Source organism: Oncorhynchus keta, chromosome 14, assembly GCF_023373465.1.
Source record: "Oncorhynchus keta strain PuntledgeMale-10-30-2019 chromosome 14, Oket_V2, whole genome shotgun sequence".
Lineage (NCBI taxonomy): Eukaryota > Metazoa > Chordata > Actinopteri > Salmoniformes > Salmonidae > Oncorhynchus > Oncorhynchus keta.
This window is the reverse complement of record NC_068434.1, coordinates 43,210,775-43,238,336: the sequence shown is the minus strand read 5'-3', so window position 1 is coordinate 43,238,336 and position 27,562 is coordinate 43,210,775. Positions and strand designations below refer to the sequence as shown.

At 43.2% G+C, this 27,562-nt stretch overlaps 3 protein-coding genes across 3 annotated transcripts; all 3 read left to right on the top strand.

The window, feature by feature from the left end:
• Positions 1–2,071: 2,071 nt before the first annotated feature.
• LOC118394259 (fatty acid binding protein 1-B.1-like) lies at positions 2,072–4,664 on the top strand. Its single transcript, XM_035787473.2, has 4 exons — positions 2,072–2,239; positions 3,239–3,411; positions 3,771–3,863; positions 4,573–4,664. Exons 1-4 carry the CDS (start codon positions 2,173–2,175, stop codon positions 4,621–4,623), a joined length of 384 nt encoding a protein of 127 aa, XP_035643366.2. The 5' UTR covers positions 2,072–2,172; the 3' UTR covers positions 4,624–4,664.
• An 8,618-nt stretch (positions 4,665–13,282) lies between these two features.
• On the top strand, positions 13,283–15,875 carry LOC118394097 (fatty acid binding protein 1-B.1-like). The gene is made up of 5 exons (XM_052461806.1): positions 13,283–13,450; positions 14,469–14,636; positions 14,772–14,776; positions 14,984–15,076; positions 15,784–15,875. The coding sequence occupies exons 1-5, from the start codon at positions 13,384–13,386 to the stop codon at positions 15,832–15,834; spliced, it is 384 nt and encodes a 127-aa protein (XP_052317766.1). The 5' UTR covers positions 13,283–13,383; the 3' UTR covers positions 15,835–15,875.
• Positions 15,876–24,558: 8,683 nt separating this feature from the next.
• On the top strand, positions 24,559–27,152 carry LOC127907298 (fatty acid binding protein 1-B.1-like). Its single transcript, XM_052461804.1, has 4 exons — positions 24,559–24,726; positions 25,745–25,917; positions 26,259–26,351; positions 27,061–27,152. The coding sequence occupies exons 1-4, from the start codon at positions 24,660–24,662 to the stop codon at positions 27,109–27,111; spliced, it is 384 nt and encodes a 127-aa protein (XP_052317764.1). The 5' UTR covers positions 24,559–24,659; the 3' UTR covers positions 27,112–27,152.
• The last annotated feature ends 410 nt before the right edge of the window (positions 27,153–27,562 follow it).

Below are 27,562 nucleotides of genomic sequence, written 5' to 3'. Positions count from 1 at the left end.
CGGTCAGGTCTCGTCGTTGTCGGTGATCAGGCCTACCACTGTTGTGTCATCTGCAAACTTAATGATGGTGTTGGAGTCATGCCTGGCCTTGCAGTCATCATTGAACAGGGAGTACAGGAGGGGACTGTTTTGTTACCTACCCTTACCACCTGGGGACGGCCCGTCAGGAAGTCCAGGATCCAGCTGCAGAGGGAGGTGTTTAGTCCCAGGGTCCTTAGCTTAGTGATGATCTTTGAGGGTACTATGGTGTTGAACGCTGAGCTGAAGTCAATTAATAGCATTTTCACATAGGTGTTTCTGGGATGATGGTATTGATGTGAGCCATGACCAGCCTTAGAAAGCACTTCATGGCAACAGACGTGAGTGCTACGGGTCAGTAATAATTTAGGCAGGTTACCTTAGTGTTCTTGGGAACAGGGACTATGGTGGTCTGCTTGAAACATGTTGGAATTACAGACTCAGATAGGGAGAGTTTGAAAATGTCAGTGAAGACACTTGCAAATTGGTCAGCGCATGCTCGCAGTACACGTCCTGGTAATCTGTCTGGCACTGCGGCCTTGTGAGTATTGACCTGTTTGAAGGTCTTACCCTCATCGGCTAAGGAGAGCTTGATCACACCGTCATCCAGAAGAGCTGATGCTCTCATGCATGTTTCAGTGTTTCCTGCATCGAAGCGAGTATAGAAGAAATGTATCTTGTCTGGTAGGCTCGTGTCACTGGGCAGCTCTTGGATGTGTTTCCCTTTGTTGTCTGTAATAGTTTGCAAACCCTGCCACATTTGACGAGTGTCAGAGCCGGTGTAGTACGATTCGATCTTAGTCCAGTTTTGACGCTTTGCCTGTTTGACAGTTTGTCGGAGGGCATATCGGGATTTCTTATAAGCTTCCGGGTTAGAGTCCCGCTCCTTGAAAGCGGCAGCTCTACCCTTTAGCTCAGTGCGGATGTTGCCTGTAATCCATGGCTTCTGGTTGGGGTATGTACAGTCACTGTGGGAACGACGTCATCAATGCACTAATTCACTGTTGCCTGTTCACCCCGCTATCATCCAGAAGGCGAGGTCAGTACAGGTGCATCAAAGCTGGGACCGAGAGACTGAAAAACAGCTTCTATCTCAAGGCCATCAGACTGTTAAACAGCCACCACTAACATTGAGTGGCTGCTGCCAACACACTGACACTGACACGGACTCAACTCCAGCCACTTTAATAATGGGAATTGATGGGAAATTATGTAAATATATCACTAGCCACTTTAAACAATGCTACCTTATGTAATGTTACTTACCCTACATTATTCATCTCATACGCATACGTATATACTGTACTCTATATCATCGACTGCATCCTTATGTAATACATGTATCACTAGCCACTTTAACTATGCCACTTTGTTTACATACTCATCTCATATGTATATACTGTACTCGATACCATCTACTGTATCTTGCCTATGCTGCTCTGTACCATCACTCATTCATATATCCTTATGTACATATTCTTTATCCCCTTACACTGTGTATAAGACAGTAGTTTTGGAATTGTTAGTTAGATTAATTGTTGGTTATTACTGCATTGTCGGAACTAGAAGCACAAGCATTTCGCTACACTCGCATTAACATCTGCTAACCATGTGTATGTGACAAATAAAATTGGATTTGATTTGATTTGTCTGCTGCCTTACAATTGTACATTGATTCAACTTTTTTTATAGTGCAGGGAGACAAAATACACCTCTCAACTCAAAGTGCAATGTAGCCTAGTTTAATTTCAACACAGGTGTATAGCGAGATAAAGTCAAGTTGAATTTGAAATGTGTTGATTGATCCATACACTGGTATTACAATGATGAGACTGCTTATCATTTTTCTAAGGAGTCGAGGAGGCCTTGTTTATCAAATCAGATCAATGATCACTCACACTGCCAAAGTAGAAGAAGAGAGGATGAGAAGTGGAGTACAATAAAGTTGACCATTGCGATGTAGATTAGTTGCCCTTGGCTGGGAAGCTGATCCTAGATCTGTGCCGACAGGCAAGTAGCAGGGAAGATATGAGGGGAGGGGTTCTCAATTGTAGACACCTTTAGTTAGTTAATGAGTGCAGGGCTGGATAGATGAGGGTATAAAGACAAGCAGGGAGCTGTGGCTGACTCTACTGTCACTGTCTTATAGTCACCATGTCTTTCTCAGGGAAATACCAGATGGAGTCACATGAGAACTTTGAGTCTTTCATGGAGGCTGTTGGTAAGTCTTGCAGTTGGGTTTGTACATTTGATTAGACTTGGGGTGTTAATTTCTGAAGTCGTAGTCCTTTCAGTAATGAAGATCAACGGTGACTGCGAATGCAATGGGTACTTGAAATGGTGTTAGGTTTTTTTGAACAACTTTCACTGAATGTTTAATTTAAGACCTAACACTGCTAGTTTGGTTTGGGCTAACTATTTTGAACTTCCAGCACCAATGGGATTGTTAAATGATTTGCCTAGGCATTAATGATTTATTGTGTCATTGAGATTCAAACCTATGCTCTTCTGTCCTCTATCCATGGAATTAATCCACTGTGCCACCAGGATGGAGTTGTCATGCATTAGTTTTGTAACTCATTGAAAGTGGATAAATTTAGTCTATTCAGACCATTTCAACAGGAACAAGCACTCATTAAGATCAGGTGTGGCCAACTACTGTGTTCAACACACTTAAGAAAAGATGACGTTTGTTGAAGCTGAGAACGGAATGTGTTTTGATCAATGTTTTTGTATGGCAAGTTCTTAGTGTTCTGAGAACATGACTTTAACTGTAACTATGAGAACCTACAGAACATTATGCTGAAGCACTGACATTCCCACAGGAGAATATTTAAAGTCAGCTGAACAACTTGAGAACATTCCCAATATAAAATGACTAATGTTCCTAGAACTTTACCTTAAATTAAATGGTTAGAACTTTCAGGAAATATTCTGATCAAATAATGAAATGCCAAGAAAATAACATTTTGTCAAATTCCTTAATGAGAATGTTCCAAAGCCAAGCAACTGTCCTGCAAAATAACCAAGCCCTAAAACGTATGGTCCTCAGAATGTTATGTGCTAGCTGGGAATGCATTCAGATCATTGTGTTGCCATATTATAGTGCATCAGCGCTTTACTTCAGCAGTAATAATTCAGTGTTCATGTCTCACTTCATGAACTTCTTGTAGTACTAAAAAGCACCGCATATGAGTCTCTCGCTGCCGCAAACATGTAGGTCTCCCTGATGAGCTTATCCAGGAGGGCAAAGACCTCAAGAGCATCTCTGAGATTGAGGAGACTGGAGACCACTTCAAGGTGACTGTCACCACGGGGACAAAGATCCTCACCAACTCCTTCACCATTGGCCAGGAGACGGAGCTCGAGTCGCCGACCGGGGGGATGGTCAATGTGGGTGGCGCATGTCACAACCCAACCATGAGTTTCATACATGTAGCCTGGGTTTATCCATCTCCCTACATATACAGCCAGTATCTAACTAAACTATAAGTTCAGCTGATATGGGGTCACTATGGTTAGTTCAGGTCCCAGTGATGTTGTGGGAGGACTGACTTTTGTTGGCAGAATCTCCTCTGCTCTCCAGGGACTGGGCGCACAGTTATGTCTCAAAACCAACTCACACACCTGATGCACACTGTCACTTTTTTTTTTTTCTTCTCCATATATGGCCATCCAACTTGGGCCTGTTAAATTGGTCCTAGTTGGTGACCACTGCTTTCAGATCTAACCGTTGACCTCTCCTGTTTCAGTCTGTGGTGATGAGGGAAGGTAACAAGCTGACGGCCATCCTGAATGGGATCGAATATGTCACAGAACTTACAGACGCAAACACCCTCGTCAACGTGAGTCTGGGGCATATGGCTGGGGGTTTCACGAAGCGACACAATTTCAGGGTTATTTTATAGCATTAACAAAATGGTTAGTCTATGACAGTGCCGTGAACGCAATTCAACAGTTTGCTGCCGCCAATGTTCTAAGTACATGCTGACCCCACCGCTCGCGTCGCAAAATAAATGTACGTGTTATTCAATCATTGCACCCACACAGCTCGCGCGCCTCAGCAAGCATCTGCGTGGCCAGGTGCTAAAATAGAAATTGGTTCAATTTGATGTGCTGCAAGTCTGGCCTCTCCAATCTCCTCATTGGTACTTAGGAGCATATACCCATGTGGGTGATTGAAAGATTAACTTTAAGGTCCACACTCTGGTCAGTGTTAACGTTGGTTGTCAACCGCCATAAAAAGGAGGTGAGATGATGAGAAACATTTGGTTTTCTGTGGCTTAATTGTCAGAGTAGAGGACCTTGTGCATTTCAGGTAAAATAACAACCCAATGTTTATATACTAGGACAAATTAGTTAGCTAGCTAAATTGCCATAAATATGAAATGCTTTTTGCCCCAAATATAACTGTTTCGGAGTTTGTTTTGATATTTCAACCTGCATGTCCTGATCACTTTTAGTGTGGGTGAATGAGCGTGTCCGGTTTGCTAAGCATAGTGTACTGGCATGGATTTATTGAGTGTAATGATTACAGATGCTTTCTCTTTTCAGACCATGACTCTGTCTGGCATGTCATACAAGAGGACCAGCAAACGAATGTGAAGATCTACTGCACTCTTTGGATTAATAAAATGTGAAAGGCATTGAATGGTCTGGTCTCAGCATTTCATATCAATGGGTAGAACTTCAGGGGAAAATTGAAGTTTGTAATAATGAGGCAAGGTTTGAGTTGGATGAATGTGGGATTCAATAGAATAGCGTAGTTCCGTGAACATTACACTCGGGCCAAAATGGATTTTCTACATTTTAATGTGACTGCTTTATAGCAAATGTCAACCCAGCGGTGTAGAAATGAAGGCTTTGGTAGTTCCATCTAGTCTGTTGCAATATGGGTCAGAATCCTACCACATTGGGTGCATCAGTTTAGAAGCAGATTCCTCAATTTCCAGTTATTTTGGAAAATCAAGTTTCAGGCAATGTTTTTGGACATTGCTTTCACTAGTTCCACCCCAGTGTAGCTGACAAGGGGCTGAAGGTGCACCATTTGAGGGTGACTGGTTTCCCAGCTACAGTGTGGTTGGAAAAGCTAAGGACCCTGGGACTAAACACCTCTCTGCAACTGGATCCTGCACTTCCTGATGGGCCGCCCCCAGGTGGTAAGGGTAGGCAACAACACGTCTGCCACACTGATCCTCAACACTTGGGCCCCTCCTGTACTCCCTGTTCACCCACGACTGCGTGGTTAAACATGACTCCAACACCAAGTTTGAGGTGCACCACAACACCAGTGGTAAGCCTGGTCACTGATGAGACCTGGAGTGTGGTGAGGACCTCTCCCTCAATGTGAGCACAACAAAGGAGCTGATTGTTGACTAAAGGAAAAGGCGTGCTAAACAAGCCCCCATTAACATCGACAGAGCGAGTTTCAAGTTCTTTGGTGTCACATTACCAACAAACTATCATGGTCCTAACACACCAAGACAGTTGTGAAGAGGGCACAACACCTTTTCCCCCACCCCTCTGTGTTGTACACTGCTACTCGCTGTTTATCTATGCATAGTCCCTTCACATATGTGCAAATTACCTCCACTAACCTCTACCCCCGCATATTGACTCGGTACCGATAGCCTTGTTATTGCTTCTTTTTTATTACTTGATTTGGTAAATATTTTATCTTCTTGAACTGCTAAGGGCTTGTAAGGTGTACACTGTATTTGGCGCATGTGACAAAGTTTGATTTGACGTGTCATGGACATAGGAATTGAAGGGTTGATTTGTATAATGTGAGGTCACTACTGCCGGCTGTTAGTTTCTTGACACCTGCCGCCATAGGTTCGTTCATGCTTATTGGCTAGTTCTTCAGGGCCTACTCCTGTGGTGTGTGTGTAGAAAATGATACACATTCTACTTAAACATCCGTTACTCAAATTGTCTTAAGCTAGGTGGGATCATGTCATAAAGATGCATTTTAATCTTGCAGATCATCCTGTGAGTTTCATGTCTTCTCTCAAGGTCTTGGTGTGGGTTCACTGCAGGATGGCATAGGCCTTACACATGCAGTGTCCCACCTATTTTCCCTGCCTTCATTGTCCCCAGAGCGGTGTTAGGATGGAATTGTTTACTGTCAAAGTAATATTGAGCCATATATACTTCACAAATATAAACACAATATGTCAAGTCTTTTCATGTGCTGAAATAAAAGATCCCAGAAATGTTCTCAGTGCACAAATTTGTATACATCCTTGTTCGTGAGCATTTCTCATTGTAATAAGATAATCCATCCACCTGACAGGTGTGGCATATCAGGACAATAAAAGGCCACTAAAATGTACAGTTTTGTCACAATGCCAGAGATGTCTCAAGTTGAGAGTGTGCAATTGGCATGCTGACTGCAGGACTGTCCACCAGCGCTGTTATCAGATAATGAAATGCTCATTTCTCTACCATAAGCCACCTCCAACGTCATTTTAAAGAATTTGGCAGTGCGGCCTCACAACCGCAGACCATGTGTTACCACACCAGCCTAGGACCTTGACAGCTGATTAAACAGGAGTATTTATGTCTGTAATAAAATCGGCTATCTAGTCTATAATGACTAAAGAGTAGACTCACTCCCCACATCAGGGCTTTTTAGGTTTTATGCTGGGGGCTCCGGGAATGCAAACGTGGTATGTAAGAGATATGTGGTTAGAAAAGTGAAAGTGCAATTCAGGGAGGGAGTTGACTTGTGTGTCCTGCTCCATCCTTTATTTTATATCTCAGAGGGCTGCAGTGTGGACCAATCTTGGAAGGCCGAGGTGGAAGGTGACAATCAAATCAGACAATCAGAGGGAAGCATCTCTGGTGACATTTTCCTAAGGCTCCTGGACTTAGCTGACCACAGCCTTCCTATCGAGTCCACCAATGAGCTGCAAGTGATGCTAGGGTTCCATGGGGTCACTTGAGAGATTGGATGATAGGATTTGTAGTTCAAAGTTACCCACCCATTTACTGACCTTCTTCAGTATATAGGCAACATCACTGGAAGGGAACTAGCTCAGAATTTCACTCTTTGACATTTCATGTATGGCAAATATTGGAGTTAAATTCTTAGCTAGATGGGACCCTGAGCACCCAAATCAAATCAAATGAGAGAATCGAAAACAGCAGGTCTGGGACAAGGTGGCATGTCCGGTGAACAAGTCAGGGTTCCATAGCCGCAGGCAGAACAGTTGAAACTGGAGCAGCAGTACGACCAGGTGGACTGGGGACAGTCCAGGTAGTCCTGAGACATGGTCCTAGGGCTCAGGTCCTCCGGGAGGGGAGAGAGGGAGAGAGTATTAGAGGGAGCATACTTAAATCCACACAGGACACCAGATAAGACAGGAGATTTACACCAGATATAACAAACTGACCCTAGTGGTGTAGGGGGCAAGGCTGAGTATAGCCCACAAAGATCTCCTCCACTGCACGAGGCAGAAGGGGCGCAAAACCAAACAGGAAGATCATGTTAGTTACTCAACCCACTCAAGTGATGCATCCCTCCTAGGAAAGGCATGAAGAGCACTGGTAAGCCAGTGTCTCGGCCCCCGTAACAGTTTCAGAGGCAGAGAATCCCAGTGGAGAGAGGGGAGCCGGCCAGGCAGAGAGAGCAAGGGCGGTTTGACGCTGCAGTGCCTTGCCGTTCACCTTCGCACCCCTGGGCCAGACTACACTCAATAGTAGGACCTACTGAAGAGATGAGTCTAAAGTAAAGACATAAAGGTCGAGGCCGAGTCTGCGTCACTCACATCGATAGGCAGACCATTGCATAAAAATGGAGCTCTATTGGAGAACTCCCTGCCTCCAGCTGTTTGCTTAGAAATTCTAGGGACAATAAGGAGACCTGCGTCTTGTGACCGTAGCGTACGTGTAGGTGTGTACGGCAGGACCAAATTGGAGAGATAGTAGGTTAGCAGTAAAATCTTGATATCAGCCCTAGCCTTACATGATGCCAGTATAGAGAGGCTAGCACTGGACTAATTTGATACAATTTTGGTGTTCTAGTCAAGATTCCAGAAGCCGTGTTTAGCACTAACTGAAGTTTATTTAGTGCTTTATCCGGGTAGCTGGAGAGTATAGCATTTCAGTAGTCTAATCTAGAAGTAACAAAAGCTCGGATTAGCCTTTCTACATAATTTTTGGACAAAAGATTACTGATTTTTGCAATGTTACAAAGATGGAAAAAGTTGTCCTTGAAATATTCTTGATGTGTTTGTCAAAAGAGAGATGTGGGACCAGAGTAATGCCGAGGTCCTTCACAGTTTTATTTTAGACGACTGTACAACTATCAAGATGAATTGTCAGATCCAACAGAAGATGTCTTTGTTTCTTGGGACCTAGAACTAGCATCTCTGTTTTGTCCGAGTTCAAAAGTAAAACATTTGCCGCCATCCACTTCCTTATGTCTGAAACACAGGCTTACAGGGTAGGACATTTTGGGGCTTCACTATGTTTCATCGAAATGTACAGCTGTGTGTCGTCCGCATAGCAGTGAAAGAGGTAGAATATATAGTGAAAACAGTAGTGGTCCTAAAACGGAACCTTGAGGCACACCAAAACTTACAAATGATTCGTTAGAGGACAAACCTTCCACAGAGATTAACTGATATCTTTCCGACAGATAAGATCTAAACCAGGCAAGAACTTGTCCGTGTAGACCAATTAGGGTTTCCTATCTCTCCAAAAAATGGTGGTGATCGGTGGTGTCAAAATCAGCACTAAGGTCTGGGAGCACGAGGACAGATGCAGAGCCTTGGTCTGATGCCATTAAAAAGGTAATTTACCACCTTCATGAGTGCAGTCTCAGTGCTATGATGAGGTCTTAAACCAGACTGAAGCGTTTCATGTACATTATTTGTCTTCAGGAAGGCAGAGAGATGCTGGGCAATATTATTGTTATTATTTTTTTAGAGGAATAGGATATTCGATATCGGCCGGGTCAATGTTTTGCTTTTCCAAGAGAGGCTTTATTACTGCCACTTTTAGAGAGTTTGGGCCATCCATTATGCTCAACATAGGAGGGGCAAGCACAGGAATTTGGAATAGGGGCCAGTACGCAGCTTGAAGGTTTAGAGGACATGACTATTTTCATGTGTCAAGAGATACAGGATTAGAAAACTTGAGTGTCTCCATTGATCCTACGACGTTGCAGTTCTGTGCAGACTCAGGACAACTGAGCTTTGGAGAAATACGCAGATTCAAAGAGGAGTCCGTAATTTGCTTCCTAATGATCATGATTTTTTCGTCTTAGAAGTTCAGGAATTCATCACTGATGAAGTGAAATACATCCTCTCTTGGGGTATGCTGCTTTTTAGTTACCTTTGTGACAGTATCAAAAATACATTTAGGATTGTTCTTATTCTCCTCAATTAGGTTGGAAAAATAGGGTGGTCGAGCAGCAGTGAGGGCTCTTTGATATTGCACAGTACTGTCTTTTCCAAGACTTCCAGTTTGGTGGAGAGCCACTTCCGTTCCAATTTTCTGGAAGCTTGCTTCAGGCCTCTGATATTTTCTGTATACCAGGGAGCTAATTTCTTGTGACAAATTTTCTTTTGATTTTTTGAGGTGCGACTGCATCTAGGGTATTACGCTAGGTTAAATTTAGATCCTCAGTTAGGTGGTTAACCGATTTTTGTACTCCGACGTCCTTGGGTAGGTGGTGGGAGTCTGGAAGGGCATTTAGGAATTGTTGGGTTGTCCCACAATTTATAGCACGGCTTTTGATGATCTTCGGTTGGGGTCTGAGTAGATTATTTGTTGCAATTGCAAACGTAATAAGATGGTGGTTCGATAGTCCAGGATTATGAGGAACAACATTTAGATCCACAATATTTATTCCACGGGACAAAACTAGATCCAGGCTATGACTGTGGCAATGAGTAGTCCCGGAGACATGTTGGACAAAACCCACTAGTGTAACCAGGAGGAGAGGCCTCATTTAACACAGTAAATCCATTAGGCTTGAACCATGTTTCAGTCAGGCCAGTCACATCAACATTATGATCCGTGTTTAGTTCATTGACTATGACTGCCTTGCAAGTGAGGGATCTAACATTCAGTAGCCCTATTTTGCGATGTGAGATATCACAATCTCTTTCAAGAATGACCAGAATGGAGGAAGTCTTTACTCCAGTGAGATTGTTAAGGCGAACACCGCCATGTTTAGTTTTGTCCAACATAGATCGAGGCACAGACACGATGTCAATGGGGATAGCTGAGCTGACTACACTGACAGTGCTAGTGGCAGACTCCACTAAGCTGGCTGGCTGGCTAACAGCCTGCTGCCTAGCCTGCCTGCTGCCTGGCCTGCCCTCTATCTCATTGTGGAGCTAGATGAGTTAGGGGCCTGTCTATGCGATAGATAAGATGAGAGCACCCCTCCAGCTAGGATGGAGTCCATCAATCCTCAGCTGGCCAGGCTTGGTCCTGTTTGTGGGTGAGTCCCAGAAAGAGGGCCAATTATCTACAAAGTTTCTCTTTTGGGATGTAGTAAACAGTTTTCTACCAGCGATCTATCTAAGAGATGGTTGCCGTTTTACGATCCCCTAAACAAACGTGCTATTGTGTGTGTTTATCCGCTTTATTTGTAATTCATATTATACATAATGTTTCTGCCATCATCTCTTATGACCAGAAAGAGCTTCTAGATATCAGGACAGCGATTACTCACCCCGTACTGGAAGAATATATGTTTTTCTTTAACGAGTCAGATGCAAAGGATTTACTCCAGACACCCGACAAGGCCCTCACCCCAGTCATTCGCAGGAGAAAGAGATGGAGATTTCGGGTATGTAGGTCTGGGTGCCTTGTAAGGTGGGTAATGTGGGTAATCTGCCTTTACCATCGGTCCTATTAGCCAAAGTACAATCATTGGATAATAAAATAGACGAGCAACGAGCACATACAGTATATCCTACAAATGGGACATTAAAAACGGTAATATCTTATGTTTCACTGAGTCGTGGCTGAACGACGACATGAATAACATACAGCTGGCAGGTTTTACGCTTTTTCGGCAGGATAGAACAGACGCCACTGGTAAGACAAGGGGTGGCGGTCTATGTTTATTTGTAAACAACAGCTGGTGCACGAAATCTAAGGAAGTCTCAAGTTTTTCCTCGCCTGAGGTAGAGTATCTCATGATAAGCTGAAGACCACACTATTTACCAAGAGAGTTTTCGTCTATACTCTTTTTAGCTGTCTATTTAAAACCACAAACCAATGCTAGCACTAAGACCGCACTCAATAAGCTGTATACGGCCATAAGCACACAGGAAAACGCTCATCCAGAGGCGGCACTCCTAGTGGCCGGGGACTTTAATGCAAGGAAACATAAGTCCGTTTTACCTCATTCCCGCAAGCATTTTAAATGTGCAACCAGAGGGTGGAAAAAACTCTATACCACCTTTACTTCACACACAGAGACAAGTACAAAGCTCTCCCTCGCCCTCCATTTGGCAAATCTGACCATAATTCTATCCTCCTGAATCCTGCTTACAAGTGAAAACTAAAGTAGGAAGCACCAGTGACTCGGTCAATAAAAAAGAGGTCAGATGAAGCAGATGCTAAGCTACAGGACTGTTTTGCTAACACAGACTGGAATATATTCTGGGATTCTTCCCATGGCATTGAGGAGTACACCACATCAGTCACTGACCTCATCAATATGTGCATCAACGACATCGTTCCCACAGTGACTGTACGTACATAGCCCAACCAGAAGCAATGGATTACAGGCAACATCCGCACTGAGCTAAAGGGTAGAGCTGCCTCTTTCAAGGAGCGGGACTCTAACCCGGAAGCTTACAAGAAATCTCGCTATGCCCTCCGACAAACCATAGAACAGGCAAAAAGTCAATACAGAACTAGGATCGAATCGTACTACACCGGCTCTGACGCTCGTCAGATGTGGCAGGGCTTGCAAACTATTACATACAACAAAGGGAAGCACAGCCGAGAGCTGCCCAGTGACACGAGCCATCCAGACGAGCTAAATTACTTCTATGCTCGCTTCGAGGCAAGTAACACTGAGACATGCATGAGAGCATCAGCTGTTCCAGACAAGTGTGTGATCACGCTCTCCGTAGCAGATGTGAGTAAGAGCTTTAAACAGGTCAACATTCACAAGGCCGCAGGTCTAGAAGGATTACCAGGACGTGTACTCCGAGCATGCGCTGACCGACTGGCAAGTGTCTTCACTTAACCAATTAATTTATCAGTGTTATTCTCTGAGTTTGTTGGACTTCAGAAGGAAAATAAATGTAGCTAATGGGTGAACGTTTGTTCACTCAACAAACTTTGCTCACAGTGAGCTGAATGTATAAAAACTTGTTGAGTCTAATTACAATTTCATGTTTGTTTTTGGAAGTCAACACTGTATGTTGGTTCAGCTATATTCCCAGATGTGGAGCAAACTCACAACCCTATTGCAGCTGGTTGCCTTACAATTGTACGTTGAATTGTTTTCTTTTTAGACCTGTGTTTTTGCATGTACATTGATTGGTTGATTATCTTAAGCTACACCAACATAAGTAACAAACATTTTTCTAAAGAAATCCAATCTGTTATTAGTTGGACTTTTTGCATCTGTTACTGAGATGGCTGTTCCAGTTATTATTGAGACTACCTAAATCAAATAGAAGTATTTCCTGGCAGTCATTGTCAGTGCAGGTTGGGGGTGATTAACGTTCTCTGGCTGGATTCCAATTTTTCAAGTTGAATTGTATGTTCACTCAACGTCAAATGAAAAGTTGAGTGAACATTCAAATTCAACTTGAGAATGTATGTTGGTTCAGCTATATGCCAAACATTTTTGCAAACTCACAATCCTATTGCAGTCTGCTGCCTTACAATTGTACATTGATTCAACTTTTTTTATAGTGCAGGGAGACAAAATACACCTCTCAACTCAAAGTGCAATGTAGCCTAGTTTAATTTCAACACAGGTGATTAGCGAGATAAAGTCAAGTTGAATTTGAAATGTGTTGATTGATCCATACACTTGTATTACAATGATGAGACTGCTTATCATTTTTCTAAGGAGTCGAGGAGGCCTTGTTTATCAAATCAGATCAATGATCACTCACACTGCCAAAGTAGAAGAAGAGAGGATGAGAAGTGGAGTACAATAAAGTTGACCATTGCGATGTAGATTAGTTGCCCTTGGCTGGGAAGCTGATCCTAGATCTGTGCCGACAGGCAAGTAGCAGGGAAGATATGAGGGGAGGGGTTCTCAATTGTAGACACCTTTAGTTAGTTAATGAGTGCAGGGCTGGATAGATGAGGGTATAAAGACAAGCAGGGAGCTGTGGCTGACTCTACTGTCACTGTCTTATAGTCACCATGTCTTTCTCAGGGAAATACCAGATGGAGTCACATGAGAACTTTGAGTCTTTCATGGAGGCTGTTGGTAAGTCTTGCAGTTGGGTTTGTACATTTGATTAGACTTGGGGTGTTAATTTCTGAAGTCGTAGTCCTTTCAGTAATGAAGATCAATGGTGACTGCGAATGCAATGGGTACTTGAAATGGTGTTAGATTTAACAACAAATGATAGGTTTTTTTGAACAACTTTCACTGAATGTTTAAATTAAGACCTAACACTGCTAGTTTGGTTTGGGCTAACTATTTTGAACTTCCAGCACCAATGGGATTGTTAAATGATTTGCCTAGGCATTAATGATTTATTGTGTCATTGAGATTCAAACCTATGCTCTTCTGTCCTCTATCCATGGAATTAATCCACTGTGCCACCAGGATGGAGTTGTCATGCATTAGTTTTGTAACTCATTGAAAGTGGATAAATTTAGTCTATTCAGACCATTTCAACAGGAACAAGCACTCATTAAGATCAGGTGTGGCCAACTACTGTGTTCAACACACTTAAGAAAAGATGGCGTTTGTTGAAGCTGAGAACGGAATGTGTTTTGATCAATGTTTTTGTATGGCAAGTTCTTAGTGTTCTGAGAACATGACTTTAACTGTAACTATGAGAACCTACAGAACATTATGCTGAAGCACTGACATTCCCACAGGAGAATATTTAAAGTCAGCTGAACAACTTGAGAACATTCCCAATGTAAAATGACTAATGTTCCTAGAACTTTACCTTAAATTAAATGGTTAGAACTTTCAGGAAATATTCTGATCAAATAATGAAATGCCAAGAAAATAACATTTTGTCAAATTCCTTAATGAGAATGTTCCAAAGCCAAGCAACTGTCCTGCAAAATAACCAAGCCCTAAAACGTATGGTCCTCAGAATGTTATGTGCTAGCTGGGAATGCATTCAGATCATTGTGTTGCCATATTATAGTGCATCAGCGCTTTACTTCAGCAGTAATAATTCAGTGTTCATGTCTCACTTCATTAACATTTTGTAGTACTAAAAAGCACCGCATATGACTCTCTCGCTGCCGCAAACATGTAGGTCTCCCTGATGAGCTTATCCAGGAGGGCAAAGACCTCAAGAGCATCTCTGAGATTGAGGAGACTGGAGACCACTTCAAGGTGACTGTCACCACGGGGACAAAGATCCTCACCAACTCCTTCACCATTGGCCAGGAGACGGAGCTCGAGTCGCCGACCGGGGGGGATGGTCAATGTGGGTGGCGCATGTCACAACCCAACCATGAGTTTCATACATGTAGCCTGGGTTTATCCATCTCCCTACATATACAGCCAGTATCTAACTAAACTATAAGTTCAGCTGATATGGGGTCACTATGGTTAGTTCAGGTCCCAGTGATGTTGTGGGAGGACTGACTTTCGTTGGCAGAATCTCCTCTGCTCTTCAGGGACTGGGCGCACAGTTATGTCTCAAAACCAACACACACCTGATGCACACTGTCACACTTTTTTTTTCTTCTCCATATATGGCCATCCAACTTGGGCCTGTTGGTGACCACTGCTTTCAGATCTAACCGTTGACCTCTCCTGTTTCAGGCTGTGGTGATGAGGGAAGGTAACAAGCTGACGGCCATCCTGAATGGGATCGAATATGTCACAGAACTTACAGACGCAAACACCCTCGTCAACGTGAGTCTGGGGCATATGGCTGGGGGTTTCACGACGCGACACAATTTCAGGGTTATTTTATAGCATTAACAAAATGGTTAGTCTATGACAGTGCCGTGAACGCAATTCAACAGTTTGCTGCCGCCAATGTTCTAAGTACATGCTGACCCCACCGCTCGCGTCGCAAAATAAATGTACGTGTTATTCAATCATTGCACCCACACAGCTCGCACGCCTCAGCAAGCATCTGCGTGGCCAGGTTCTAAAATAGAAATTGGTTCAATTTGATGTGCTGCAAGTCTGGCCTCTCCAATCTCCTCATTGGTACTTAGGAGCATATACCCATGTGGGTGATTGAAAGATTAACTTTAAGGTCCACACTCTGGTCAGTGTTAACGTTGGTTGTCAACCGCCATAAAAAGGAGGTGAGATGATGAGAAACATTTGGTTTTCTGTGGCTTAATTGTCAGAGTAGAGGACCTTGTGCATTTCAGGTAAAATAACAACCCAATGTTTATATACTAGGACAAATTAGTTAGCTAGCTAAATTGCCATAAATATGAAATGCTTTTTGCCCCAAATATAACTTTCGGAGTTTGTTTTGATATTTCAACCTGCATGTCCTGATCGCTTTTAGTGTGGGTGAATGAGCGCGTCCGGTTTGCTAAGCATAGTGTACTGGCATGGATTTATTGAGTGTAATGATTACAGATGCTTTCTCTTTTCAGACCATGACTCTGTCTGGCATGTCATACAAGAGGACCAGCAAACGAATGTGAAGATCTACTGCACTCTTTGGATTAATAAAATGTGAAAGTCATTGAATGGTCTGGTCTCAGCATTTCATATCAATGGGTAGAACTTCAGGGGAAAATTGAAGTTTGTAATAATGAGGCAAGGTTTGAGTTGGATGAATGTGGGATTCAATAGAATAGCGTAGTTCCGTGAACATTACACTCGGGCCAAAATGGATTTTCTACATTTTAATGTCACTGCTTTATAGCAAATGTCAACCCAGCGGTGTAGAAATGAAGGCTTTGGTAGTTCCATCTAGTCTGTTGCAATATGGGTCAGAATCCTACCACATTGGGTGCATCAGTTTAGAAGCAGATTCCTCAATTTCCAGTTATTTTGGAAAATCAAGTTTCAGGCAATGTTTTTGGACATTGCTTTCACTAGTTCCACCCCAGTATAGCTGACAAGGGGCTGAAGGTGCACCATTTGAGGGTGACTGGTTTCCCAGCTACAGTGTGGTTGGAAAAGCTAAGGACCCTGGGACTAAACACCTCCCTCTGCAACTGGATCCTGCACTTCCTGATGGGCCGCCCTCAGGTGGTAAGGGTAGGCAACAACACGTCTGCCACACTGATCCTCAACACTTGGGCCCCTCCTGTACTCCCTGTTCACCCACGACTGTGTGGTTAAACATGACTCCAACACCAAGTTTGAGGTGCACCACAACACCAGTGGTAAGCCTGGTCACTGACAATGATGAGACCTCTCCCTCAATGTGAGCACAACAAAGGAGCTGATTGTTGACTAAAGGAAAAGGCGTGCTAAACAAGCCCCCATTAACATCGACAGAGCGAGTTTCAAGTTCTTTGGTGTCACATTACCAACGAACTATCATGGTCCTAACACACCAAGACAGTTGTGAAGAGGGCACAACACCTTTTCCCCCACCCCCTCTGTGTTGTACACTGCTACTCGCTGTTTATCTATGCATAGTCCCTTCACATATGTGTAAATTACCTCCACTAACCTCTACCCCCGCATATTGACTCGGTACCGATAGCCTTGTTATTGCTTCTTTTTTATTACTTGATTTGGTAAATATTTTATCTTCTTGAACTGCTAAGGGCTTGTAAGTAAGGTGTACACTTGTATTTGGCGCATGTGACAAAGTTTGATTTGACGTGTCATGGACATAGGAATTGAAGGGTTGATTTGTATAATGTGAGGTCACTACTGCCGGCTGTTAGTTTCTTGACACCTGCCGCCATAGGTTCGTTCATGCTTATTGGCTAGTTCTTCAGGGCCTACTCCTGTGGTGTGTGTGTAGAAAATGATACACATTCTACTTAAACATCCGTTACTCAAATTGTCTTCATAAGCTAGGTGGGATCATGTCATAAAGATGCATTTTAATCTTGCAGATCATCCTGTGAGTTTCATGTCTTCTCTCAAGGTCTTGGTGTGGGTTCACTGCAGGATGGCATAGGCCTTACACATGCAGTGTCCCACCTATTTTCCCTGCCTTCATTGTCCCCAGAGCGGTGTTAGGATGGAATTGTTTACTGTCAAAGTAATATTGAGCCATATATACTTCACAAATATAAACACAATATGTCAAGTCTTTTCATGTGCTGAAATAAAAGATCCCAGAAATGTTCTCAGTGCACAAATTTGTATACATCCTTGTTCGTGAGCATTTCTCATTGTAATAAGATAATCCATCCACCTGACAGGTGTGGCATATCAGGACAATAAAAGGCCACTAAAATGTACAGTTTTGTCACAATGCCAGAGATGTCTCAAGTTGAGAGAGTGTGCAATTGGCATGCTGACTGCAGGACTGTCCACCAGCGCTGTTATCAGATAATGAAATGCTCATTTCTCTACCATAAGCCACCTCCAACGTCATTTTAAAGAATTTGGCAGTGCGGCCTCACAACCGCAGACCATGTGTTACCACACCAGCCTAGGACCTTGACAGCTGATTAAACAGGAGTATTTATGTCTGTAATAAAATCGGCTATCTAGTCTATAATGACTAAAGAGTAGACTCACTCCCCACATCAGGGCTTTTTAGGTTTTATGCTGGGGGGCTCCGGGAATGCAAACGTGGTATGTAAGAGATATGTGGTTAGAAAAGTGAAAGTGCAATTCAGGGAGGGAGTTGACTTGTGTGTCCTGCTCCATCCTTTATTTTATATCTCAGAGGGCTGCAGTGTGGACCAATCTTGGAAGGCCGAGGTGGAAGGTGACAATCAAATCAGACAATCAGAGGGAAGCATCTCTGGTGACATTTTCCTAAGGCTCCTGGACTTAGCTGACCACAGCCTTCCTATCGAGTCCACCAATGAGCTGCAAGTGATGCTAGGGTTCCATGGGGTCACTTGAGAGATTGGATGATAGGATTTGTAGTTCAAAGTTACCCACCCATTTACTGACCTTCTTCAGTATATAGGCAACATCACTGGAAGGGAACTAGCTCAGAATTTCACTCTTTGACATTTCATGTATGGCAAATATTGGAGTTAAATTCTTAGCTAGATGGGACCCTGAGCACCCAAATCAAATCAAATGAGAGAATCGAAAACAGCAGGTCTGGGACAAGGTGGCATGTCCGGTGAACAAGTCAGGGTTCCATAGCCGCAGGCAGAACAGTTGAAACTGGAGCAGCAGTACGACCAGGTGGACTGGGGACAGTCCAGGTAGTCCTGAGACATGGTCCTAGGGCTCAGGTCCTCCGGGAGGGGAGAGAGGGAGAGAGTATTAGAGGGAGCATACTTAAATCCACACAGGACACCAGATAAGACAGGAGATTTACACCAGATATAACAAACTGACCCTAGTGGTGTAGGGGGCAAGGCTGAGTATAGCCCACAAAGATCTCCTCCACTGCACGAGGCAGAAGGGGCGCAAAACCAAACAGGAAGATCATGTTAGTTACTCAACCCACTCAAGTGACGCATCCCTCCTAGGAAAGGCATGAAGAGCACTGGTAAGCCAGTGTCTCGGCCCCCGTAACAGTTTCAGAGGCAGAGAATCCCAGTGGAGAGAGGGGAGCCGGCCAGGCAGAGAGAGCAAGGGCGGTTTGACGCTGCAGTGCCTTGCCGTTCACCTTCGCACCCCTGGGCCAGACTACACTCAATCGTAGGACCTACTGAAGAGATGAGTCTAAAGTAAAGACATAAAGGTCGAGGCCGAGTCTGCGTCACTCACATCGATAGGCAGACCATTGCATAAAAATGGAGCTCTATTGGAGAACTCCCTGCCTCCAGCTGTTTGCTTAGAAATTCTAGGGACAATAAGGAGACCTGCGTCTTGTGACCGTAGCGTACGTGTAGGTGTGTACGGCAGGACCAAATTGGAGAGATAGTAGGTTAGCAGTAAAATCTTGATATCAGCCCTAGCCTTACATGATGCCAGTATAGAGAGGCTAGCACTGGACTAATTTGATACAATTTTGGTGTTCTAGTCAAGATTCCAGAAGCCGTGTTTAGCACTAACTGAAGTTTATTTAGTGCTTTATCCGGGTAGCTGGAGAGTATAGCATTTCAGTAGTCTAATCTAGAAGTAACAAAAGCTCGGATTAGCCTTTCTACATAATTTTTGGACAAAAGATTACTGATTTTTGCAATGTTACAAAGATGGAAAAAGTTGTCCTTGAAATATTCTTGATGTGTTTGTCAAAAGAGAGATGTGGGACCAGAGTAATGCCGAGGTCCTTCACAGTTTTATTTTAGACGACTGTACAACTATCAAGATGAATTGTCAGATCCAACAGAAGATGTCTTTGTTTCTTGGGACCTAGAACTAGCATCTCTGTTTTGTCCGAGTTCAAAAGTAAAACATTTGCCGCCATCCACTTCCTTATGTCTGAAACACAGGCTTACAGGGTAGGACATTTTGGGGCTTCACTATGTTTCATCGAAATGTACAGCTGTGTGTCGTCCGCATAGCAGTGAAAGAGGTAGAATATATAGTGAAAACAGTAGTGGTCCTAAAACGGAACCTTGAGGCACACCAAAACTTACAAATGATTCGTCAGAGGACAAACCTTCCACAGAGATGAACTGATATCTTTCCGACAGATAAAATCTAAACCAGGCAAGAACTTGTCCGTGTAGACCAATTAGGGTTTCCTATCTCTCCAAAAAATGGTGGTGATCGGTGGTGTCAAAATCAGCACTAAGGTCTGGGAGCACGAGGACAGATGCAGAGCCTTGGTCTGATGCCATTAAAAAGGTAATTTACCACCTTCATGAGTGCAGTCTCAGTGCTATGATGAGGTCTTAAACCAGACTGAAGCGTTTCATGTACATTATTTGTCTTCAGGAAGGCAGAGAGATGCTGGGCAATATTATTGTTATTATTTTTTTAGAGGAATAGGATATTCGATATCGGCCGGGTCAATGTTTTGCTTTTCCAAGAGAGGCTTTATTACTGCCACTTTTAGAGAGTTTGGGCCATCCATTATGCTCAACATAGGAGGGGCAAGCACAGGAATTTGGAATAGGGGCCAGTACGCAGCTTGAAGGTTTAGAGGACATGACTATTTTCATGTGTCAAGAGATACAGGATTAGAAAACTTGAGTGTCTCCATTGATCCTACGTCCTGGCAGTTCTGTGCAGACTCAGGACAACCGAGCTTTGGAGAAATACGCAGATTCAAAGAGGAGTCCGTAATTTGCTTCCTAATGATCATGATTTTTTCGTCTTAGAAGTTCAGGAATTCATCACTGATGAAGTGAAATACATCCTCTCTTGGGGTATGCTGCTTTTTAGTTACCTTTGTGACAGTATCAAAAATACATTTAGGATTGTTCTTATTCTCCTCAATTAGGTTGGGAAAATAGGGTGGTCGAGCAGCAGTGAGGGCTCTTTGATATTGCACAGTACTGTCTTTTCCAAGACTTCCAGTTTGGTGGAGAGCCACTTCCGTTCCAATTTTCTGGAAGCTTGCTTCAGGCCTCTGATATTTTCTGTATACCAGGGAGCTAATTTCTTGTGACAAATTTTATTTAGATTTTTTGAGGTGCGACTGCATCTAGGGTATTACGCTAGGTTAAATTTAGATCCTCAGTTAGGTGGTTAACCGATTTTTGTACTCCGACGTCCTTGGGTAGGTGGTGGGAGTCTGGAAGGACATTTAGGAATTGTTGGGTTGTCCGACAATTTATAGCACGGCTTTTGATGATCTTCGGTTGGGGTCTGAGTAGATTATTTGTTGCAATTGCAAACGTAATAAGATGGTGGTTCGATAGTCCAGGATTATGAGGAACAACATTTAGATCCACAATATTTATTCCACGGGACAAAACTAGATCCAGGCTATGACTGTGGCAATGAGTAGTCCCGGAGACATGTTGGACAAAACCCACTAGTGTAACCAGGAGGAGAGGCCTCATTTAACACAGTAAATCCATTAGGCTTGAACCATGTTTCAGTCAGGCCAGTCACATCAACATTATGATCCGTGTTTAGTTCATTGACTATGACTGCCTTGCAAGTGAGGGATCTAACATTCAGTAGCCCTATTTTGCGATGTGAGATATCACAATCTCTTTCAAGAATGACCAGAATGGAGGAAGTCTTTACTCCAGTGAGATTGTTAAGGCGAACACCGCCATGTTTAGTTTTGTCCAACATAGATCGAGGCACAGACACGATGTCAATGGGGATAGCTGAGCTGACTACACTGACAGTGCTAGTGGCAGACTCCACTAAGCTGGCTGGCTGGCTAACAGCCTGCTGCCTAGCCTGCCTGCTGCCTGGCCTGCCCTCTATCTCATTGTGGAGCTAGATGAGTTAGGGGCCTGTCTATGCGATAGATAAGATGAGAGCACCCCTCCAGCTAGGATGGAGTCCATCAATCCTCAGCTGGCCAGGCTTGGTCCTGTTTGTGGGTGAGTCCCAGAAAGAGGGCCAATTATCTACAAAGTTTCTCTTTTGGGATGTAGTAAACAGTTTTCTACCAGCGATCTATCTAAGAGATGGTTGCATGGCGCTTTTACGATCCCCTAAACAAACTGTAAGTGCTTTATTGCTAAATGGCATTGGTTGCCGTTTACGATCCCCTAAACAAACGTGCTATTGTGTGTGTTTATCCGCTTTATTTGTAATTCATATTATACATAATGTTTCTGCCATCATCTCTTATGACCAGAAAGAGCTTCTAGATATCAGGACAGCGATTACTCACCCCGTACTGGAAGAATATATGTTTTTCTTTAACGAGTCAGATGCAATGGATTTACTCCAGACACCCGACAAGGCCCTCACCCCAGTCATTCGCAGGAGAAAGAGATGGAGATTTCGGGTATGTAGGTCTGGGTGCCTTGTAAGGTGGGTAATGTGGGTAATCTGCCTTTACCATCGGTCCTATTAGCCAAAGTACAATCATTGGATAATAAAATAGACGAGCAACGAGCACATACAGTATATCCTACAAATGGGACATTAAAAACGGTAATATCTTATGTTTCACTGAGTCGTGGCTGAACGACGACATGAATAACATACAGCTGGCAGGTTTTACGCTTTTCGGCAGGATAGAACACAGACGCCACTGGTAAGACAAGGGGTGGCGGTCTATGTTTATTTGTAAACAACAGCTGGTGCACGAAATCTAAGGAAGTCTCAAGTTTTTCCTCGCCTGAGGTAGAGTATCTCATGATAAGCTGAAGACCACACTATTTACCAAGAGAGTTTTCGTCTATACTCTTTTTAGCTGTCTATTTAAAACCACAAACCAATGCTAGCACTAAGACCGCACTCAATAAGCTGTATACGGCCATAAGCACACAGGAAAACGCTCATCCAGAGGCGGCACTCCTAGTGGCCGGGGACTTTAATGCAAGGAAACATAAGTCCGTTTTACCTCATTCCCGCAAGCATTTTAAATGTGCAACCAGAGGGTGGAAAAAAACTCTATACCACCTTTACTTCACACACAGAGACAAGTACAAAGCTCTCCCTCGCCCTCCATTTGGCAAATCTGACCATAATTCTATCCTCCTGAATCCTGCTTACAAGTGAAAACTAAAGTAGGAAGCACCAGTGACTCGGTCAATAAAAAAGAGGTCAGATGAAGCAGATGCTAAGCTACAGGACTGTTTTGCTAACACAGACTGGAATATATTCTGGGATTCTTCCCATGGCATTGAGGAGTACACCACATCAGTCACTGACCTCATCAATATGTGCATCAACGACATCGTTCCCACAGTGACTGTACGTACATAGCCCAACCAGAAGCAATGGATTACAGGCAACATCCGCACTGAGCTAAAGGGTAGAGCTGCCTCTTTCAAGGAGCGGGACTCTAACCCGGAAGCTTACAAGAAATCTCGCTATGCCCTCCGACAAACCATAGAACAGGCAAAAGTCAATACAGAACTAGGATCGAATCGTACTACACCGGCTCTGACGCTCGTCAGATGTGGCAGGGCTTGCAAACTATTACATACAACAAAGGGAAGCACAGCCGAGAGCTGCCCAGTGACACGAGCCATCCAGACGAGCTAAATTACTTCTATGCTCGCTTCGAGGCAAGTAACACTGAGACATGCATGAGAGCATCAGCTGTTCCAGACAAGTGTGTGATCACGCTCTCCGTAGCAGATGTGAGTAAGAGCTTTAAACAGGTCAACATTCACAAGGCCGCAGGTCTAGAAGGATTACCAGGACGTGTACTCCGAGCATGCGCTGACCGACTGGCAAGTGTCTTCACTTAACCAATTAATTTATCAGTGTTATTCTCTGAGTTTGTTGGACTTCAGAAGGAAAATAAATGTAGCTAATGGGTGAACGTTTGTTCACTCAACAAACTTTGCTCACAGTGAGCTGAATGTATAAAAACTTGTTGAGTCTAATTACAATTTCATGTTTGTTTTTGGAAGTCAACACTGTATGTTGGTTCAGCTATATTCCCAGATGTGGAGCAAACTCACAACCCTATTGCAGCTGGTTGCCTTACAATTGTACGTTGAATTGTTTTCTTTTTAGACCTGTGTTTTTGCATGTACATTGATTGGTTGATTATCTTAAGCTACACCAACATAAGTAACAAACATTTTTCTAAAGAAATCCAATCTGTTATTAGTTGGACTTTTTGCATCTGTTACTGAGATGGCTGTTCCAGTTATTATTGAGACTACCTAAATCAAATAGAAGTATTTCCTGGCAGTCATTGTCAGTGCAGGTTGGGGGTGATTAACGTTCTCTGGCTGGATTCCAATTTTTCAAGTTGAATTGTATGTTCACTCAACGTCAAATGAAAAGTTGAGTGAACATTCAAATTCAACTTGAGAATGTATGTTGGTTCAGCTATATGCCAAACATTTTTGCAAACTCACAATCCTATTGCAGTCTGCTGCCTTACAATTGTACATTGATTCAACTTTTTTTATAGTGCAGGGAGACAAAATACACCTCTCAACTCAAAGTGCAATGTAGCCTAGTTTAATTTCAACACAGGTGATTAGCGAGATAAAGTCAAGTTGAATTTGAAATGTGTTGATTGATCCATACACTTGTATTACAATGATGAGACTGCTTATCATTTTTCTAAGGAGTCGAGGAGGCCTTGTTTATCAAATCAGATCAATGATCACTCACACTGCCAAAGTAGAAGAAGAGAGGATGAGAAGTGGAGTACAATAAAGTTGACCATTGCGATGTAGATTAGTTGCCCTTGGCTGGGAAGCTGATCCTAGATCTGTGCCGACAGGCAAGTAGCAGGGAAGATATGAGGGGAGGGGTTCTCAATTGTAGACACCTTTAGTTAGTTAATGAGTGCAGGGCTGGATAGATGAGGGTATAAAGACAAGCAGGGAGCTGTGGCTGACTCTACTGTCACTGTCTTATAGTCACCATGTCTTTCTCAGGGAAATACCAGATGGAGTCACATGAGAACTTTGAGTCTTTCATGGAGGCTGTTGGTAAGTCTTGCAGTTGGGTTTGTACATTTGATTAGACTTGGGGTGTTAATTTCTGAAGTCGTAGTCCTTTCAGTAATGAAGATCAATGGTGACTGCGAATGCAATGGGTACTTGAAATGGTGTTAGATTTAACAACAAATGATAGGTTTTTTTGAACAACTTTCACTGAATGTTTAAATTAAGACCTAACACTGCTAGTTTGGTTTGGGCTAACTATTTTGAACTTCCAGCACCAATGGGATTGTTAAATGATTTGCCTAGGCATTAATGATTTATTGTGTCATTGAGATTCAAACCTATGCTCTTCTGTCCTCTATCCATGGAATTAATCCACTGTGCCACCAGGATGGAGTTGTCATGCATTAGTTTTGTAACTCATTGAAAGTGGATAAATTTAGTCTATTCAGACCATTTCAACAGGAACAAGCACTCATTAAGATCAGGTGTGGCCAACTACTGTGTTCAACACACTTAAGAAAAGATGGCGTTTGTTGAAGCTGAGAACGGAATGTGTTTTGATCAATGTTTTTGTATGGCAAGTTCTTAGTGTTCTGAGAACATGACTTTAACTGTAACTATGAGAACCTACAGAACATTATGCTGAAGCACTGACATTCCCACAGGAGAATATTTAAAGTCAGCTGAACAACTTGAGAACATTCCCAATGTAAAATGACTAATGTTCCTAGAACTTTACCTTAAATTAAATGGTTAGAACTTTCAGGAAATATTCTGATCAAATAATGAAATGCCAAGAAAATAACATTTTGTCAAATTCCTTAATGAGAATGTTCCAAAGCCAAGCAACTGTCCTGCAAAATAACCAAGCCCTAAAACGTATGGTCCTCAGAATGTTATGTGCTAGCTGGGAATGCATTCAGATCATTGTGTTGCCATATTATAGTGCATCAGCGCTTTACTTCAGCAGTAATAATTCAGTGTTCATGTCTCACTTCATTAACATTTTGTAGTACTAAAAAGCACCGCATATGACTCTCTCGCTGCCGCAAACATGTAGGTCTCCCTGATGAGCTTATCCAGGAGGGCAAAGACCTCAAGAGCATCTCTGAGATTGAGGAGACTGGAGACCACTTCAAGGTGACTGTCACCACGGGGACAAAGATCCTCACCAACTCCTTCACCATTGGCCAGGAGACGGAGCTCGAGTCGCCGACCGGGGGGATGGTCAATGTGGGTGGCGCATGTCACAACCCAACCATGAGTTTCATACATGTAGCCTGGGTTTATCCATCTCCCTACATATACAGCCAGTATCTAACTAAACTATAAGTTCAGCTGATATGGGGTCACTATGGTTAGTTCAGGTCCCAGTGATGTTGTGGGAGGACTGACTTTCGTTGGCAGAATCTCCTCTGCTCTTCAGGGACTGGGCGCACAGTTATGTCTCAAAACCAACACACACCTGATGCACACTGTCACACTTTTTTTTTCTTCTCCATATATGGCCATCCAACTTGGGCCTGTTGGTGACCACTGCTTTCAGATCTAACCGTTGACCTCTCCTGTTTCAGGCTGTGGTGATGAGGGAAGGTAACAAGCTGACGGCCATCCTGAATGGGATCGAATATGTCACAGAACTTACAGACGCAAACACCCTCGTCAACGTGAGTCTGGGGCATATGGCTGGGGGTTTCACGACGCGACACAATTTCAGGGTTATTTTATAGCATTAACAAAATGGTTAGTCTATGACAGTGCCGTGAACGCAATTCAACAGTTTGCTGCCGCCAATGTTCTAAGTACATGCTGACCCCACCGCTCGCGTCGCAAAATAAATGTACGTGTTATTCAATCATTGCACCCACACAGCTCGCGCGCCTCAGCAAGCATCTGCGTGGCCAGGTGCTAAAATAGAAATTGGTTCAATTTGATGTGCTGCAAGTCTGGCCTCTCCAATCTCCTCATTGGTACTTAGGAGCATATACTCATGTGGGTGATTGAAAGATTAACTTTAAGGTCCACACTCTGGTCAGTGGTAACGTTGGTTGTCAACCGCCATAAAAAGGAGGTGAGATGATGAGAATCATTTGGTTTTCTGTGGCTTAATTGTCAGAGTAGAGGACCTTGTGCATTTCAGGTAAAATAACAACCCAATGTTTATATACTAGGACAAATTAGTTAGCTAGCTAAATTGCCATAAATATGAAATGCTTTTTGCCCCAAATATAACTGTTTCGGAGTTTGTTTTGATATTTCAACCTGCATGTCCTGATCGCTTTTAGTGTGGGTGAATGAGCGCGTCCGGTTTGCTAAGCATAGTGTACTGGCATGGATTTATTGAGTGTAATGATTACAGATGCTTTCTCTTTTCAGACCATGACTCTGTCTGGCATGTCATACAAGAGGACCAGCAAACGAATGTGAAGATCTACTGCACTCTTTGGATTAATAAAATGTGAAAGGCATTGAATGGTCTGGTCTCAGCATTTCATATCAATGGGTAGAACTTCAGGGGAAAATTGAAGTTTGTAATAATGAGGCAAGGTTTGAGTTGGATGAATGTGGGATTCAATAGAATAGCGTAGTTCCGTGAACATTACACTCGGGCCAAAATGGATTTTCTACATTTTAATGTGACTGCTTTATAGCAAATGTCAACCCAGCGGTGTAGAAATGAAGGCTTTGGTAGTTCCATCTAGTCTGTTGCAATATGGGTCAGAATCCTACCACATTGGGTGCATCAGTTTAGAAGCAGATTCCTCAATTTCCAGTTATTTTGGAAAATCAAGTTTCAGGCAATGTTTTTGGACATTGCTTTCACTAGTTCCACCCCAGTATAGCTGACAAGGGGCTGAAGGTGCACCATTTGAGGGTG

Coding starts and splice junctions, on each gene's coding strand:
- LOC118394259 (XM_035787473.2), top strand. CDS start 2,173: ATGTCTTTCTCAGGGAAATACCAGATGGAGTCACATGAGAACTTTGAG. Junction 2,240..3,238: donor GTCTTTCATGGAGGCTGTTG/GTAAGTCTTGCA, acceptor GCAAACATGTAG/GTCTCCCTGATGAGCTTATC. Junction 3,412..3,770: donor CGACCGGGGGGATGGTCAAT/GTGGGTGGCGCA, acceptor CTCCTGTTTCAG/TCTGTGGTGATGAGGGAAGG.
- LOC118394097 (XM_052461806.1), top strand. CDS start 13,384: ATGTCTTTCTCAGGGAAATACCAGATGGAGTCACATGAGAACTTTGAG. Junction 13,451..14,468: donor GTCTTTCATGGAGGCTGTTG/GTAAGTCTTGCA, acceptor GCAAACATGTAG/GTCTCCCTGATGAGCTTATC. Junction 15,077..15,783: donor ACGCAAACACCCTCGTCAAC/GTGAGTCTGGGG, acceptor TTCTCTTTTCAG/ACCATGACTCTGTCTGGCAT.
- LOC127907298 (XM_052461804.1), top strand. CDS start 24,660: ATGTCTTTCTCAGGGAAATACCAGATGGAGTCACATGAGAACTTTGAG. Junction 25,918..26,258: donor CGACCGGGGGGATGGTCAAT/GTGGGTGGCGCA, acceptor CTCCTGTTTCAG/GCTGTGGTGATGAGGGAAGG. Junction 26,352..27,060: donor ACGCAAACACCCTCGTCAAC/GTGAGTCTGGGG, acceptor TTCTCTTTTCAG/ACCATGACTCTGTCTGGCAT.